The following is a 13,864-nucleotide window of genomic DNA, read 5'->3' on the forward strand; positions in this document are numbered from 1 at the left end:
ATTGCATTTTATATTGTGGAAATGTTACACTAGTTGTTCCTGTTTAATGTAAACTGGCGGAATTTCTTTCCTTTATCAAATACAATGATGTTTTGGTGGTGTTGTTTGTTTTAAAAAAATCAACTCGACACTTAACAGAACAACCGGAAAACCACATCTGAAACTGTGGCAGCCATAAATGAGAAGGCTGACAGTGGAGGTCATACCATAGAGGAGACCTCCCAAGCCATGGAGAGCAGCAGAAATGGGGAATGCAGGACACACACCCCACTCACACACCTTTTCTGCTTTCCTCCAAGTGGGAGACAGAGAGTGGTGCCAACAGTAGCAGAAAGAAGGCAGAAACCCATTGGGTAAAACAAGAGCTTAAATCAGAGTTGGGGACTCTGTAGGACTCCATCTCCCATCAGGCCCCAACCATCATGGCCAATGCTCAGGGGTGATGGGAGTTGTGGTCCAGCAACATCTGAATGGCTACAGGTTCCCTGCTTTAAAGGGGCAGCATCTCCCTGTAAACCAAGTAATATTGTGTTGCTCCAGGTCCTCATTTGTCTGCTTTCTACCTGCCAAATACTCACACCGAGCCGAGGCCATTGAGACTGGTAGGGTGGACAGCAGGGAGCCTAACAGTAGGTGGCGCCAGAGCCAATGACAAGCAGAGCCAATTGATTCTCATTTTTATCGCTATCCTCCTCTCTGTTGTGTTCTACAAGAGCAAAGCTGGGACTTTAGAGGAGGAAGCTGTCACAGGCAATGCCCCGCCCCCTCTGGCTTGGTAATAAATAAGGAGGAAAATCTATGAAATCCACAAGCTTCACCCCGTGTCTCTCATCAAATTTAACTAAATCCTGCCGCCACCACCAGCCCATGTTGTTGTTGTTTAGTCATTTAGCTGTGTTCGACTCTTCGTGGCCCCATGGACCAGAGCTATGAGTTATGCCATTCAGGGCCACCCAAGACGGACAGGTCATGGTGGAGAGTTTTGATTAAACGTGATCCACCTGGAGCAGGAACCGACAAGCTGCTCCAGTATCCCTGCCAAGAACACTCTGCCACCCCATAGCCTTGTACAAAACTACAGTAGCTAAGTGGATTATTGCAAAAGTGTGCGAGGCCCCCTCTGGCTCCCTTTGAACACCAAATGTGTGCAAAGCTTTGAAGCCAAAACTCAAGGAAATGTATTCCAAAGCTATCCTTATGATTTACTGGCTTAAGGGTGGAAGGTAGGTCAGCAGCCCAGCAGCTATTTCTGAGGATGAATGTTATAAGACACCTTCACTAAAGGTGACTGTGGCCAGCAGATTCCAGGCACTGTAATAATCAATACAATGTAATAAATAAATGGGAATGCTTTCACCCCCATCCCAAAGAGTCCTAATGCTGGGGGTGGGGGGGGGGAGATTATTCAGTCATACTAGAATACGTTTAGCATGGATAGCTGTTTTGAGGCTGGTTGAAACCTATGAAAGGAACGATCAATTATTCAAATGGCAGCAGCTTAGCCTTTTTTTAGAAGCGGTAGATTCTCGAGGAAATTAAAGAATGACCAAATGCCTCCGTGTTACTCTTGGATCCATGTCATATTCATTTAGTTTCTACGTGAGCCAAGGCTTTTAGCATAGTGGCACCAGTAATTTGGAATGCTAATGAAATCTGACAGGCACCTGCAATTCTGATATTTCATCGCCTGCTGAAAACGTCTGTGTTTCCCCAAGCGTTTTCGAAGAATTAATTCAATTCAGTGTTGGTCATTTGTTCGGTGTTTTATGGTTTTATAATTTTATGATGTTTTTGTGGCCTTATGGCACACTGCCATAATATTTTTAAATGACTTGGCTATTTATAAATATTCTTCTAAATAAATGAAATTAAGAAGATGTTTTGACTAGAAACGTGCATTAAAAATAGCAGGGCCTGCCGACGACATGAGAGTCACTTAAGATAGCAGAACGGAAACTCGAGTATCTCTCTGGCTTATCAGTAGCTTTGACTCATTTGTTATCTAATGATGGGAAAATGAGGTTTTACCAGTCACCACATTGGGTTTCATAGGCAGGGAGCAGCACCAAACACCGTCCATGACTCAAATGCTGGACCCCTGTGGCTAAGTGAAGGAAAGGCACTCTCCACTTTGAAAGAATTTAGTCGTCTAATCCAACCCCCCTGCGAGGCATGAATTTCAACAGTTTCCCATCCAATCTGAAACCATACCAGACCACTAGGGGTTAATTATAATTGAATCATAAAACTGGAAATTAAATTAAGGCATCAATCCTAAGAATGCTTATTGGACATTAAGTCCCTTAAAAGCAGTGGAACTTCCTTTGGAGAAACTGGGATGATATTCACTTTTGCTCCTCTGCTTCCCAACAGTTGCATCTATACTAGACATTTCAAGCACATTTACAAAATACAGTTCCCAGAATTCTTTGAGGGAAGCCATGTGCTTAAATGTATGGTGCGGTGGATGGTGTTACGTGTATTTTTTTTCCCAATGGTCCAACGCTGCATGTGCAACTAAAGAACAGGACGCCTGGAATCTTTTTCACAAACTTTGTGAGGGAGAGCTAAGGTGTGTCTGCTTCACACAGCTGCAAGATGCTACGTACTAAAACCAGTGTTGAAAAATAGTTCTTCAAAATCAGCTTTGCTGGACTGGTCATGTTGTTCAGATGCCTAGTTATTGTCTTCCAAAGCAACTACTCTATTCCAAACTTAAAAATGGAAAGCATAATGCTGGTGGTCAACCAAAAGGTTTAAAGACTCTCTCAAGGCAAATTTTTAAAAAGGTAGTATAAACACTGACAACTGGGAAACACTGGCCCGCGAGCGCTCCAACTGGAGAACAGCCTTTACCAAAGGTGTCATGGGCTTTAAAGATGCTCAAACTCAGAATGGGGGGGACGGGGGACATACTAAGAGGAAGGCATGCTTGGTAAACCCTCATTGTGATCAGCTCCTGCCTGGAAACCAATGTCCCCACTGTGGAAGGACATGTGGATCCAGAATTAGCCTCCACAGTCATTTACGGACTCACTGTTAAAACCGTGTTTATGATATAAGATAACTAAGAAATTCTTGGAAGTAACAAAATAGGCCCAGGGATAGAAAAAGATTAGTATAGTGAAAATTATGGACTAGAACAGAAAGTAAAGATAAGAAGTTTGTAACTGAAAGAAGATATTTGTGTTATAAATATGAAATTGGAAACTGTTAAATATGTGATACGCTGAAATTCAGATTGGAGGGTGTCGAGGAAGTCATATAGCAATGTAATTTAACCAGGAAACAAGAAGAAACAATTGTTATTTTTTGTTGTTAAGTTTTTATGTTGTGTTAAGTGTAATGTTTTTTCCTTTGTGTTAATGTTTGTGCTTTATAAGAGAAAATTAATAAAAAAATTGGGGGGCGGGGAAAGAACCGTGTTTATGGAAGACAATCTTACTCAGCTACGAGTGATCGCCAAAGAAGAAGACTAAAACTGAAATGCAGCAACTGTATTCTGATGAGTTTAGGGTTTATTTTTTAAAAACGTCTTGAGCTAGATGGCAACCCTCTTATTTGCTATATCGTACAGCTGTGGTTCTCTAAAACTATGGGTAGACTCAAAGAGATCACAGAACACTTGGAAGGAAGGATATAGAAATGTTGGGGGGAGAGGATCCTGAAATATTTTTATCTTTTTGCAAAAATAATGGATTGCTTAATAAAATAAAAAAACTCAGCAGTTTGCCATAAAAATGCAGCTACCACTATAAAAACATAGAATCATAGAATCATAGAGTTGGAAGAGACCACAAGGGCCATCAAGTCCAACCCCCTACCAAGCAGGAAACAACATTCAATAAAATTACCGTCCAAAAGTGGGTGAAAACACAAGTGTATATCTCAAATGAAAATGAGCCACGTACAAAACAAAAATTAAACATTTCAGAGTCTAGGAAAGCTTGGGTAAACGTAAACATTTTAAAGAGGTGTTTAAAGGTCACCGCTGTCTCCTCCACCTTGTGAATTAGCTGAGGGAAGGCATTCCAGAGGATTGGGTGCAATTGCTCAGAAGGCCTGATTCTGCATTGTCACTAAGTGACAATCTGCTGGTCGTGGAATGACTACCAAGGTCTCCTCAGAAGATAATACAGATCAGCTTGGTCTGTACCAAGGAAGGTGGTCTAATTGAGGCTTTAAAAATCAACTACAAAACTTTGAACTTGGCTTGGTAGCTAATAGCCGGCCAATACAGATATTTTCACACTAGTACAGCTGCATTTTGCACTATCTACAACTTCCAAACCAGGTGTAAGTGTAGTCCGACATACAGCACATGACAGTGAGATGAACATGGGGTTACCAGTGTATGGACCACCATATAGCAAGGCTACCCCTAGCTAGGATTGGTTGTAGCTGATGCACCAAGTTGGGAATGGGGTGCTCAGAGCCACTGAGGTCACTTGGGACTCTAGTGCCAGCAATGGATCTGGGAGCATCTCCCAAACTTTGAGTCTGTTCCTTCAGAGGGAGTGCAGCCCCATCCAGAGCTGGTACACAACTGGGAACCACCCATCCGTAAGGTCTCCATCTTGTCAGGATTCAGTCACTATTTATCCGACCCATGACTACATCCATGCACAGGTTTGGGAAATGCATGGCCTGTCCTGGTTCTGATGTTACAGAGGAATAGAGCTAGGTACCTGTATCTCCTCATGACTGCACCAAGGTGGAGTCTGAAATGGAGGTGGAGCATTTGAGGAAAGGTAGCATTTGAAGTTTTTGGTTTAGAGAAAAGGCAAGCAGGAGGTGGCATGATAGTTTATGAAATTATGGGTGGTAGTTGTGGTGATAATGATAATATATTTATACCCTACCCACCTGGCTGGGTTTCCCCAGCCACTCAGGGCGGCTCCCAACAGAATATTACAAACATGATAAAACATCAAACATTTAAAACTTCCCTAAACAGGGCTGCCTTCAGATGTCTTCTAAAAGTCAGATAGTTGTTTATTTCCTTGACATAAGTTTCCCCCCTCTCTCATAACCCTTGAACTCATGGACATCAGTGAATCAGGATGTGTGAAGATGCAGAACAAATAAAAGAAAGCACTCTTTGCATGGTGCATGGTTAAACTTTGGAACCCATTCACACAAGCAGCAGTGGTGGCCACTTGAATGGCTTTCAAGAGAGTTGAACAAGTTCAGGGAGGATCAGTGGCTACATTCCATCTCTATGGAGGAAGGCAGTAATGCTTCTGAAGGCAGTTACAGTGGTACCTCGGGTTACATACGCTTCAGGTTACAGACTCCGCTAACCCAGAAATAGTGCTTCAGGTTAAGAACTTTGCTTCAGGATGAGAACAGAAATTGTGTGGCGGCAGCAGGAGGCCCCGTTAGCTAAAGTGGTGCTTCAGGTTAAGAACAGTTTCAGGTTAAGAACGGACCTCCAGAACGAATTAAGTACTGAAGCCGAGGTACCACTGTACTGGAAACCACATTGATGGCGGGAAGAGTGCTCTTGAGTTCAGGTCCACGCCAACAAACAATAGGGACAACTCCACTATGCCATCACCTCAAACCATGAAAGGAGATTTTGGTTCCTTAGTTTCTAGGGCATTTTACACCAATGACCTCTCTTCTCCACCTAGTGGTTGCTACCACTACTTTTTGAGCGTCTTGCACAAGGATCATTCCAGTGGGACAGCCTGTCGTCATTCTGTGTTCATGTCCTGTTTGCAGGTTTCCCACAGGCACCTGGTTGGCCACTGTGAGATCAGGATACTGGACTAGATGGGCCACTGGCCTGATCCAGCAAACTCCTTTTATGTTCTTACATAAGAGGTAAGGTAAAGGTAAAAGGGAGGGACACGGGTGGTGCTGTGGGTTAAACCACAGAGCCTAGGACTTGCCGATCAGAAGGTCGGCGGTTCGAATCCCCGCGACGGGGTGAGCTCCCGTTACTCAGTCCCTTCTCCTGCCAACATAGCAGTTCGAAAGCATGTCAAAGTGCAAGTAGATAAATAGGTACTGCTCCAGCGGGAAGGTAAACGGCGTTTCCGTGCGCTGCTCTGGTTCGCCAGAAGCGGCTTAGTCATGCTGGCCACATGACCTGGAAGCTGTACGCCGGCTCCCTCGGCCAATAAAGCGAGATGAACACCGCAACCCCAGAGTCGGTCACGACTGGACCTAATGGTCAGGGGTCCCTTTACCTTCAGCTAAAGGTAAAAGACCCTGAACATAAAGCTAGGACACCTGAATCACTGAGAGCCAGGACACCTGAATGGGTTGGGTGTTGTTTCACAAAATATGTCAACTGATGCATGTTGGATATGTGTGGATGAGTTCTCCCCCACTCAACCTTTGATGGATTTATGAATTGTAGAGTTGCACATGAATTAGCCACATTGCTTTTGAAACTTTGTAGTCCAACCCGCTGCAGGAATTTCAACTAGATCATATATGACAGGTGACCATCCAACCTCTGCTTAGAAACCTCCAAGGAAGGAGAGTCACTGCCTCTCAGGGCAGTCTGTTCCACTGTCAAACAGCTCTTACTGTCAGAAAGTTCTTCCTGCTGTTTAGTTGGAATCCTTTTTGTTTGTTTGTTTGTTTCTTGAAGCCATCGGTTCGGGTCCTAGCCTCCAGAGCAGGAGCCAGTGTGGTGTAGTGGTTAAGAGCGGTGGACTCATAATCTGGGGAACCGGGTTCACATCTCCGCTCCTCCACATGCAGCTGCTGGGTGACCTTGGGCCAGTCACACTTCTTTGAAGTCTCTCAGCCCCACTCACCTCACAGAGTGTTTGTTGTGGGGGAGGAAGGGAAAGGAGAATGTTAGCCGCTTTGAGACTCCTTAAAGAGAGTGAATGGCGGGATATCAAATCCAAATCCAAAACGAGATTGCTCCATCACAGCCCTTGAGATAGTTGAAGATGGCTGTCTTATCTCCTCTCAGTCTCCTCTTTTCCAGGCTAAACACACCCAACTCCCTCAGCCGTCCCTCATGAGGCTTGGTTTCCAGACCCTTGGTCATCAGAGGATTGGTCAAATCTATACAGGCTAAGACTATTAGTGGCTGCTAGCCATAATGGCTTGGTTCACTATTGGAGGCAGTATCTCTCTTTTGCTCCTTTTTTTCTGTCACGATTGCAAATTTAAAAAAACGATGTTGTTTTTTTAAAAAACAAAAACCCTCCAGCCTACCAGTGCTGTGAAAATCATCCCCAGCACTGACAGAGCTGAAAAAACGCTAGCGGGGGAGAAATGGCTTCCCCACCTCCCCTGACCACCAACATATGTGTAAAAATGCATCAAATGAGTGAAAACTCCATATGGAAGTGCGAACGAGGGCTGCTATTTATAGAAGCTTGTAAATCAGGGAGTTCTCACTCGGCATCACGGAGATCATCTTCTCTTTCGACTGTGAAGCAATAAATTAGGAACACGGCAAACTGCTTGGTAGCAGGTCAGATCCGCTGTCCGTCTAGTTCAGCACAGTCTCTTCCAGGGGCAAAAAAAGAAAATGACACCCCCCCCCCGAATGTTGTTGGACTCCAACACGGTGGCGGAGCTTCATGCTCCGGCACCGGGGTCGGAGAGCAGGAGGGGGTGGGGCTGGCACGCATCCTGGGGGCGGGGCGCCCAGTGGGGGGGGACAGCTGCGATGGCACCCTGGGGGTCGCGCTGCCAGGGGCGGTGTGCTCCCCCCGCCCTCCTCTTCCTCCGCCAGTACTCCAACCATAGGCGCCGACTCCATGGGGCCTGAGGGGGCCCGAGCCCCCTCAAAAATTCGTTTGGGGGGGCTCCGCCCCCCCAATAATCTCGGGCACCCCTCCAGCAGAGCGCCACCGCCACCCCTCCCCCAGCCCAAAATGCACAGGGTCGGGCTGCATGCCTCCTGCCCTCCCTCCCGAGCAAAAGCTCCACCCAATTTCCTTCGGAGCTGATTAATAGGCGCAGCACGCTCTCCCCTATTCGCTCACGAGGAGGCGGCGCCACTTTATCTGCATATTCATGAGCTTATTTATTATTCATGAGCTTTCGGGGGCTCCCCCAATATTTTTTATAAGTCGGCGCCCCTGACTCCAACACCCATCAGCCCCAGCCAGCAGGGCCTGCGGCCAGACCTGAAGGGCCAGACCTGAAGGAAGTCCAACAGCCCTTGGAGGGCAGGAAGTTCGCTGCCCCTGGTCTGTTCTGATTGGCTGTGTCTCTTCACTTTCTACTTTATTCTTCTACCTGAAGATGCCAAGGATTGAACCCGGGGCCATCTGCAGCATGGTGTATTCTCAGCCAGTGAGCTATGGCCTCTTCCTCAAGTCAGGCCAATGGTCCATGATGATATTGTCTACACCAGGGGTCAGAAAACTTTTTCAGCAGGGGACCAGTCCACTGTCCCTCAGACCTTGTGGGGGGCCAGACTATATTTTTTTGGGGGGGGAATAAACGAATTCCTATGCCCCACAAATAACCCAGAGGTGCATTTTAAATAAAAGGACACATTCTACCCATGTAAAAACACCAGGCAGGCCCCACAAATAACCCAGAGATGCATTTTAAATAAAGGGACACATTCTACTCATGTAAAAACACGCTGATTCCCAGACCATCCACGGGCTGGATTTAGAAGGTGATTGGGCCAGATAATTTGCCTACTCATGGTCTACACACTGACTGGTGGCAGCGGTCCAGGGTTTCAGGCAAAGTCTTCCCCAGTGGTAAGAATTTACTTCTACACCACTTTGTTTGTTACGCAGGTGAGGAACCACCTTTTAAATAAAGCATGGGAATCCAGGAGGGACCCAGTGTTTATTGTAGCTATTGAAATAGGTCTCCAATTTTTATATCGCCCCTAATATGGGAAGCTGCCTTATATAAAGTCTGGTCATTGGGCCATATTGTTTAGTATTGTCTACACTGATTGCAAATGGATCTCCAAGGTTTCAGGCAGCAGAGAGCTGCTGTCACTTGGTGTAGACAAAAAGGAGTTGGGTGGAGCAATGGTCTAACTTGGTTTAAGGCAGCTTTCTATGCTCCTATGACTAATAGACTTATTATGACATAGCACTTAGGAAGTAGTCCTTAGTTCACAAAAGCTAGTCATCCAAATATGGGCTGTAACCAATGCTGGTCCGACTCAGAGTAGACCCATTGAAATTAACGGACACGGCTAACTTTGGCCCATCAGTCTCAGTAGGTCTACTCTGGTTGGGATTGAGTTGGGTGCAACCTTATGCTTAAACATGGGTGTATCAGTACGGTCTGTGGCAATTCAATTAAAGCTTAAACATACGCAAAATAAGCACAGTCACATTCACCACAGCAGTAATGGCTAAGGACACAGGCTGTAGTGGAACAAGAAGCCCTTATCTCTATTCCTACCCAAACAAATAAAATCAAACCAACTGATAAGTTGTGATTCACCCAAACAGCATGCACCTTGCCCAGAAGTGACAGAAAGTTACCAAGAAGAAAAATCACTTCTGGATTCTTAGAACATTTCCAGGAAACTAATCCACTTCGTCATGCCATAGTGGTCAATGCCACAGCTAACCCCCGTCTTTTCTATTACTTATTTATTTTATAAAACCTATACACCATTCAATTGCAAAACAACAGCAACAAAGCTGTTTACCAAAAAAGTGTTCTACAGTGTGATCCTATACATGGCTATTCAGAAGGAAATCTCACTGTAAACTTACTCCCAGGTAAGTTTGTTTAGGAATCTCTATAGTTAGGAATTCCTGGGAGTAGGAGTGGAAGTGTCAATTTTGTTTCTCTCGGTTTCTCTTTTTTAAATTTTATTCCTAAATTCATTTCTCCGCATTTTGATGCAGTCTGTGTTTTTGTTTGTTTTTAAATGCTCATAAAAATTCACCAGCATTTCAGTGAGGCTTTCTAATAATGAGCACAATTTTGTTTGCAGTTTTGACTAACGCATACATTTTTGCAAGCAATCTCCCCCTTGGACGAAGCATTTTTATATGTTTGCTTCTATATTCATTTTCACCCACACTTTCCCCCAACAGATGCATTTCAATAGACATTGGTGAGTTGCAGAACAGCATCGCAAAATCTGAACAAGTGCGGATTTCAAAGGATGGCTGTACTCCAGTTCTTATATGGTTCGGAAAAGTACAAATGGGATAGATTCAGCTTTAAATGTGAACTGAATCAAATTTCTCCCCCATCCGTACTGGGAGTAAGCCAATGGTGTCTGATCCATCAGGGCCTTGTCCCACCAACTTCAGTCTGCCTTTCTCAGAGGATTTTCTCTGCCAATTATTAGATTTGGCTCGGCCTACTCATAGGTCTCACTGCCTTTTGCCCTACCAGTCCTTATGGGCACCAGTCACTACTGGAGTAAGCCCTATTGGACTTACTTCTGAACAGATGTGTCTAGAATTGCACTGCTAGTCTGGTTCAGCTCTGTCATGGGAATCACCAAGCCAACTAGTTCTGAATCAATGCCAACCACTGCAACAAAAACTATCACTGCAATGGAAGCAGTAGGTGTGGGGGGAGAGTTAGATCAAAGTGCTGCTGGAAACTCTTATCAAAGTCTAGGGATGGGGTGCCAAAGACCAAGAGATGCAGCTGAAACCCAACGATGGGAGCAACCAAAGGCAACAATTTGAAAAGCTCTTTGGTGTAAGATGTGGAGCAACCACCTAATAATGTACATTGATGCACATCATCAAACTGTAGCGGGGGGAAGTACTTTCCTTGCCTATCCCCAAAGGGAAAAGGCCATAACTCAGTATTAGAGCATCTGCTATGAATGCAGAAGGTCCCTGGTTTGATCCCCAGCATCTCCAGGTAAGACTGGTTAGGAGAGACTCAAGTCTGCAACACCGGCAAGTTGCTGTCAGTGAGTGTAGACCACACACAGCTAGATGAACCAATGGGTCTGAGTGGGCATAAGGTAGCTTAGTGTGTCCTGAGAGGCTGCCACACCCAGAAAGCTTCTCAGTAAGATCAATTCTACACTTTCAAGAGAAACCTGAAGGCGTTTTATATCCCAGGAGTCGAGGACTTTGAGTGATTTTTGCAACAAATTCTGGGCGCATCTTGATTTCCCAGGAAAGTGGCAGAGGGAACAAACTGGTGCATAATCAACTGAATTCAATTCTTCCTCCCAACGTAAAGGTTAACAGCTGCTGTCTTTGGGGCAGTTGACTTGAACTGGGTGAGGTGGGGGCAGGGAGGATCCAAGCTTCTTTCCATTGGAGGTTTTGGAGCGTGGGTGATGGTTAATGATTGTATTCTTGGGAGAAGCTGGAAGGCTTGAACCGACAACAGATTTGGCACGCAAGAGCCTTTGTTAAGTCAGCCCATTCAGCATGACTGAAACGCCATTGACAAGGGACCATCCTTCCCCCTCGCTCCCATAAGACATCATCCATGGGGCAAAACAAAGTGCATAGAGGTCCCTCTTGCCCTTTTCCTACGACTTAAACTGCTGCTAGCAGTTTTCTTTTTTAAAAAATCCACATGCTTTTGTAATGCTATTTGAGAGAGAGATAACAAAGGAAAAGTCTGCCTCTGAAATGCTTCCACAAACCTGCCTCTCCACCCCCTTTTCTAACAGCAAAGCACTTTGCCAGTATTTGCCTAGTTTAAGGATTGGGGGTTGGGGTTTTTTTGTTGTTTTTTGTTTGCAAAGGCATAATAAAGTATGGTTAACTTGAGTTACAAGGAGTGGGGTGGAGGGAGACCACGGGAAGATCCCCTTTTCTTCTGTCCCTCTCCCCGGTTTATTTTCTCCCACTAAGGGGTAATAAGAGAGAAACCTTTTTCTCGGAGATCTCTCCTCCTCACAGCCTCAAAAAGCATCACCAGAAAAGCACTAGAGAACATCCTTGCCAAATATAGGCACAACTCCCTTTTGTTCCTAGGAAGCAATTGCTCAGTTGCACGCCTGCTTGGTGATACTAGAACAGAGGGAGGGAGTGTGTGTGTGTGTGTGTGTGAGAGAGAGAGAGAGAGAGAGAGAGAGAGAGACTGACAGACTGACTGAAGGCCATTTGGGAAAGGGCTGCCACTGGTGCTTAGCATGCAGAAAGTCCCAGGTTTAAATCCTGGCATCTCCCAGTAGAGCATGGAAAGAAACCTCTCTGAAACCCTGGATAGCCACTGCCATTCTATGCAAACAATATTGAGCCAGAGAGGGATCAATGACTTGACCCAGGATAAACAGTGTTCTTCTGCTTTGGGGGAGGGGCACAGCTCAGTGAGAGCACCTGCTTCTCATGCAGAAGGTCCCGAGTTCTATCCGTGGCGTTGGGACTAGAGAAGACCCCTTGCCTGAAGCCCTGGGGATCTTCTGCTACCAGCCAGTGCAGGCAACACTGAGTCAGATGGACCTATGGTCGACTGGGCAAAAGCAGCTCCTTACATTGTTGATAGCTGCCCAGCTCCCTAGCTTATCCTATCCGATGCAGAAACAGGAGGAGCCCAGACCACGAAGCCCGCATGGGGAGGTGGGAAGTACTTACTTCTCCCAAGCCCCTCGGCTCGCCACGCCGTCTCCTCCACTGCCCCATAGCGTCTCAGAGGCTTCTCTGCTTCCATGCTGGCCGAGATGGATCTCTTTAACTCCATGCCGGAGCCCTTTTCTGCCTGGGCCCTGTTCCCTCGGCTGCTTGGCGGGCTCCCCTTCCTCCTAGCAGACCATCCCAGCCGGAGGAAGGGCTTGGAGAAAAGGGAGACGCAGAGGGACTTCGGGAGCTGCTCGGTGCGCGTTTCTCGGCTTGTTTGCTACCAACGCCGGGGCTGGCCAGCCTCGCTGAGCTCACTGCATCTCCCTCCGTCGCGCTGGTACCCAGAGGAGGAGGGGAGGGGAGGGATGCAGCGCGCATGCTCAGTGCGAAGATGCTCGTGAAAGGAAGCGCCCGAGGGAACGCAGGGGAGGGGGAAGCAGGCAAACAATGAGGGCAAATATGTCGTAGTGGGGATGGAGGGTATGTATATGTACATGTTGATTGAGTATGAGAAAATGCTAATCAGTGCCCACACATAGCAGGGCGTCAGAGGGAGATAACCTTTTCTGAGTCTCTGTGTTATCTGTGTGTGTTCGGGCGTGGGGTAGGGAGGAAGAGGCAGCACCCCCAAAAAATCCCCAGCCCTAAGAGCAGAGGTGCCAACAGGGCAAGACTCTGGGGCAGAAGAAGTTTAAAAGTCCAGGGACCTACTCAGGAGAGTTTATTTGTTTGATAAGGATATTTGCAAACCTCCAACTCATGAGTTCTGGTGGTTAACAAATTATTTTATTGTGCATTGCATATGTCTATATTTCTGTATCTCAATAGATACAAATATAGATATAATGGGGGTCTATAATAAAATCATGGAAACATCATATACTCATAAAATGCAGAAGAAAGAACCAATGAGGAATTAAATTAATTCTCTAAACAAATAAAAGACTTAGTGAAACAAAAACATTTTGAGCAGGTGACAGAATATCTTTTTTTTTAATGATATTTATTAAGTTTTCAAAGGAAAAAAATTACATAAATAAAAAGATTAGAAGAAAAAACAAAAAGAAAAAGAAAAAATACAAAATACAGAAAAAAGATAAAAAACATTTAAAAAGAAAACACATCAATCTTTCCATGTCATATATTCATATCCTTGCTTCCCTGACCTCCTCACATCTCCCTTTTTTGTATTCCAATTCAGTTAGTTAATTCAGCAATTTTTCCCCTCTTTGTTTTTATCTTAATCCTTTAACTTAATATCATATAACTTTGAGTTCTCACCTGTTAATAATCCATTTTTCATACACCTTTAAAACATTGCTGCTTAAACCTCTTAACATCATTCTGACATCATTCTAACATTCATTAATTTTGCAATATTTCTGTAAATAGTCTTC

The 13,864-nt window shown here is 45.3% G+C and overlaps 1 protein-coding gene across 1 annotated transcript in view; it reads right to left on the bottom strand.

Annotated features, from left to right (window-relative positions):
• The window catches only part of BMERB1 (bMERB domain containing 1), a 40,952-nt gene extending 28,129 nt beyond the window's left edge, over positions 1–12,823 (bottom strand). The window contains exon 1 of the mRNA XM_083474574.1: positions 12,483–12,823. Coding sequence (XP_083330700.1) covers positions 12,483–12,588 — 106 coding nt within the window. The 5' untranslated portion in view covers positions 12,589–12,823. The remainder of the gene's footprint in view (positions 1–12,482) is intronic.
• Between the last annotated feature and the right edge of the window lie 1,041 nt (positions 12,824–13,864).

This window comes from Podarcis liolepis (assembly GCF_965112155.1).
Source record: "Podarcis liolepis genome assembly, chromosome: 14".
Lineage (NCBI taxonomy): Eukaryota > Metazoa > Chordata > Lepidosauria > Squamata > Lacertidae > Podarcis > Podarcis liolepis.